This window comes from Sinocyclocheilus grahami, unplaced genomic scaffold (assembly GCF_001515645.1).
Source record: "Sinocyclocheilus grahami isolate Dianchi unplaced genomic scaffold, SAMN03320097.WGS_v1.1 scaffold292.1, whole genome shotgun sequence".
NCBI lineage: Eukaryota > Metazoa > Chordata > Actinopteri > Cypriniformes > Cyprinidae > Sinocyclocheilus > Sinocyclocheilus grahami.
Window position 1 is genome coordinate 296,236 of NW_015505471.1, and position 2,500 is coordinate 298,735.

The 2,500-nt window shown below is 36.8% G+C and overlaps 2 protein-coding genes across 2 annotated transcripts in view; one reads left to right on the top strand and one right to left on the bottom strand.

Moving 5' to 3' along the window:
• LOC107600815 (protein MB21D2) overlaps window positions 1-1,193 on the bottom strand; it is a 12,893-nt gene extending 11,700 nt beyond the window's left edge. The window contains exon 1 of the mRNA XM_016292784.1: window positions 822-1,193. Coding sequence (XP_016148270.1) covers window positions 822-1,056 — 235 coding nt within the window. The 5' untranslated portion in view covers window positions 1,057-1,193. The remainder of the gene's footprint in view (window positions 1-821) is intronic.
• A 1,029-nt stretch (window positions 1,194-2,222) lies between these two features.
• parlb (presenilin associated, rhomboid-like b) overlaps window positions 2,223-2,500 on the top strand; it is a 13,210-nt gene continuing 12,932 nt past the window's right edge. Inside the window, exon 1 of the mRNA XM_016292786.1 lies at window positions 2,223-2,500. This exon is cut by the window's right edge and continues 10 nt beyond it. Coding sequence (XP_016148272.1) covers window positions 2,437-2,500 — 64 coding nt within the window. The 5' untranslated portion in view covers window positions 2,223-2,436.

The window sequence follows — 2,500 nt, forward strand, 5'->3', positions numbered from 1 at the left end:
ACAAACCGATCGTTTCGTGTCTTAGGACATCAATGTGTCGTCACGAGCCGCAGGGTTTAATTTGGATTTGTCTGTGCATGTTTTTTTTACTCTCATAGATTTTGTTACCATTGCCATGCATTATACGACTGATAGACTGCAACGGCTGGAGTTAAAAATCTTCGTTTGTGTCTACTGAAGAAACAAAGTCACCTACATCTTGGATGCCCTGGGGGTAAGCAGATAAACATCACATTTTCATTTTTGGGTGAACTATCCCTTTAAAAGCCACTGCTGAACTTCCACTTTCTCTGAATGAAAACAGAGACTTATTTTTCATAAGCAATGCCAACTCTGTTATCATTTACTCAGAATTTTTGTTTTAGTGAATAACAGTTTAAAATGTATAATGTTATGCCTTCAAAAGTGCATTTTTGTTTTTTCTGGAGCTTAACAGCCACTGCAGACCTTACACTTTCACTGAATGAAAACAGAAAGCAGAGAGGATTGGAAATTGAGCATCTCCTTTTGTTTTCCAGAGAAAGACATCCAGCCATGGTGGTGAGTAAATAATGACAGAATATTTATTTTTGGCTGAGCTGTTCCTTTAACAGCAAGCAGATGACTTGATTTTGACATCTCATGCAAATAAAGCATCAGAATAGCAGTGCAAACACGAGTTGAGGGTGTTGGGTTGAGCAGTGCAAACACACCCATCCGCTGCTTAACGCAGAACGAAGCGCAAAGAAAGACAAACAGACGCACTGAACGCGCAAAAGCGCACTTTCCCTTTCAGATGCATGCATGAGTTGCATTGTGTCAGAAGCAGAGCTCTTCCTCACCGAGCATGGAGAAGATGAAGTCCTTGGCCGTGTGGATCTCGAGCGCTCGCTGGTCGTCATACTCGCGCTGCTCGTGCTTGCTGAACTCGGCGATCAGCCGGTTGAGCTCCTCGATCCTGGCTCCGGACCTGAAGTCCAGCTCGGGGGCCTGCGGGACGAGTTTGGTGCTGCTCGGGGTGGCGGTGGGGCTGCTGCCAGCTGAACCAGCCCGGCTGGAGAGCGCAGGCGCCGCCATGTTCGCGAGGAGACGGTGAACCGGAGCCGCGGAGCGCAGGCGCTGCGCTGAAGCTGGAGGCGGGATGATGCGCAGCTGCGGACGCACACTGATTTATTTTATTTTATTAATATTATTTTTTAGACACGTGCTAAAAACTATGGAGGGCCAAATTACTCAAAATTAAATCATTAAATAAATGTTGAAATATATAAATAAATCGTTAAGTACATAATTAATTAATTAAATACATTCATATTTATATTCAATACATTTATATTTAATAATATTTATTTATTTCTGTGTAAATCCACATTTTTATATTTATTCACTATTTATTTATTTATTCATTCATTTAATTAATTATGTATTTATTTCCTCCACATTTAATTTTCTGGGGGTTTGCACATTTGTGTTTATTATATTTTTATTAATTGTATGAATTTCTACTTTTGTCAAAATGAATTTATTTATTTATTTGCATGCTTGCACATTCGTTTATTTTACTCATTTATTTTTGTAGCAGGTTCTGCGTTTTTTAAATATATTTATTTGTATTATTTAACGATTTTTTAGTTTATTTCTTAATTTATTTATTTATATATTTTGAGAATTTGTTCATTTTGTAAACCCTGCCACATAAATAGTGAATAAAATGTTTTTACAAATTCCCAAACGTGCAAATAAATAATATGAATGTGCAAGCATGCAAATAAACAAATAAAATAACTCTGACAAAATAGAAATTAATACAATTAATACAAATATAATAAAAACTAATGTGCAAACCCTGCCACATAATTAGTGAATACAAAATTTACAAATTCCCAAACGTGCAAATTAATTAATTAATAAAAAAACGTCAATACAAATAAAATAAAAGCAAATGGGGCAAATCTGCCAAAATAATAAATGAATAAAAATAAACAAATGTGAAAGCATGCAATTACTAAATTAAATGAATGAGTAAAAAACTACCACAAATGAGTAAACTAAACAACTGCAAATAAATGAATGAATTAACTGTACAAACACTTCGAAATATAATACATCAAAATAAATAAAACAAAATAAATAAACGCAAAGCCTTCCCAATAACATATTCATAAAAATAAACAAATAGGCTATTTAAGCATGCAAATATATCAAAATCTGATTTTTGCAAGCTTTGTCAAATGTTTAATTCGGCTAAATGTATATGAATTAGAATTCAAATGCTTGTTGATTTTCTTTGAAAAGAGAAACATATTCAGAGGTCTCGATAACATCTTGTCAAAGGCACAGATTGAGTGTCAGCACGCGTCCTCCTCCAGCAGGCGCCGCTGTGGGCACGCTCTCAGCCGGAAGCGGAAGCGGAAGGGGAAGCAGCGGCTGCATGATCGCAGTGGGGTCGCAGCAGTGATGATGGCGGTGAGGGCTTCAGTGTTCAGAAGGGTTTCAGAGGACATCAGCAGCACACACTACC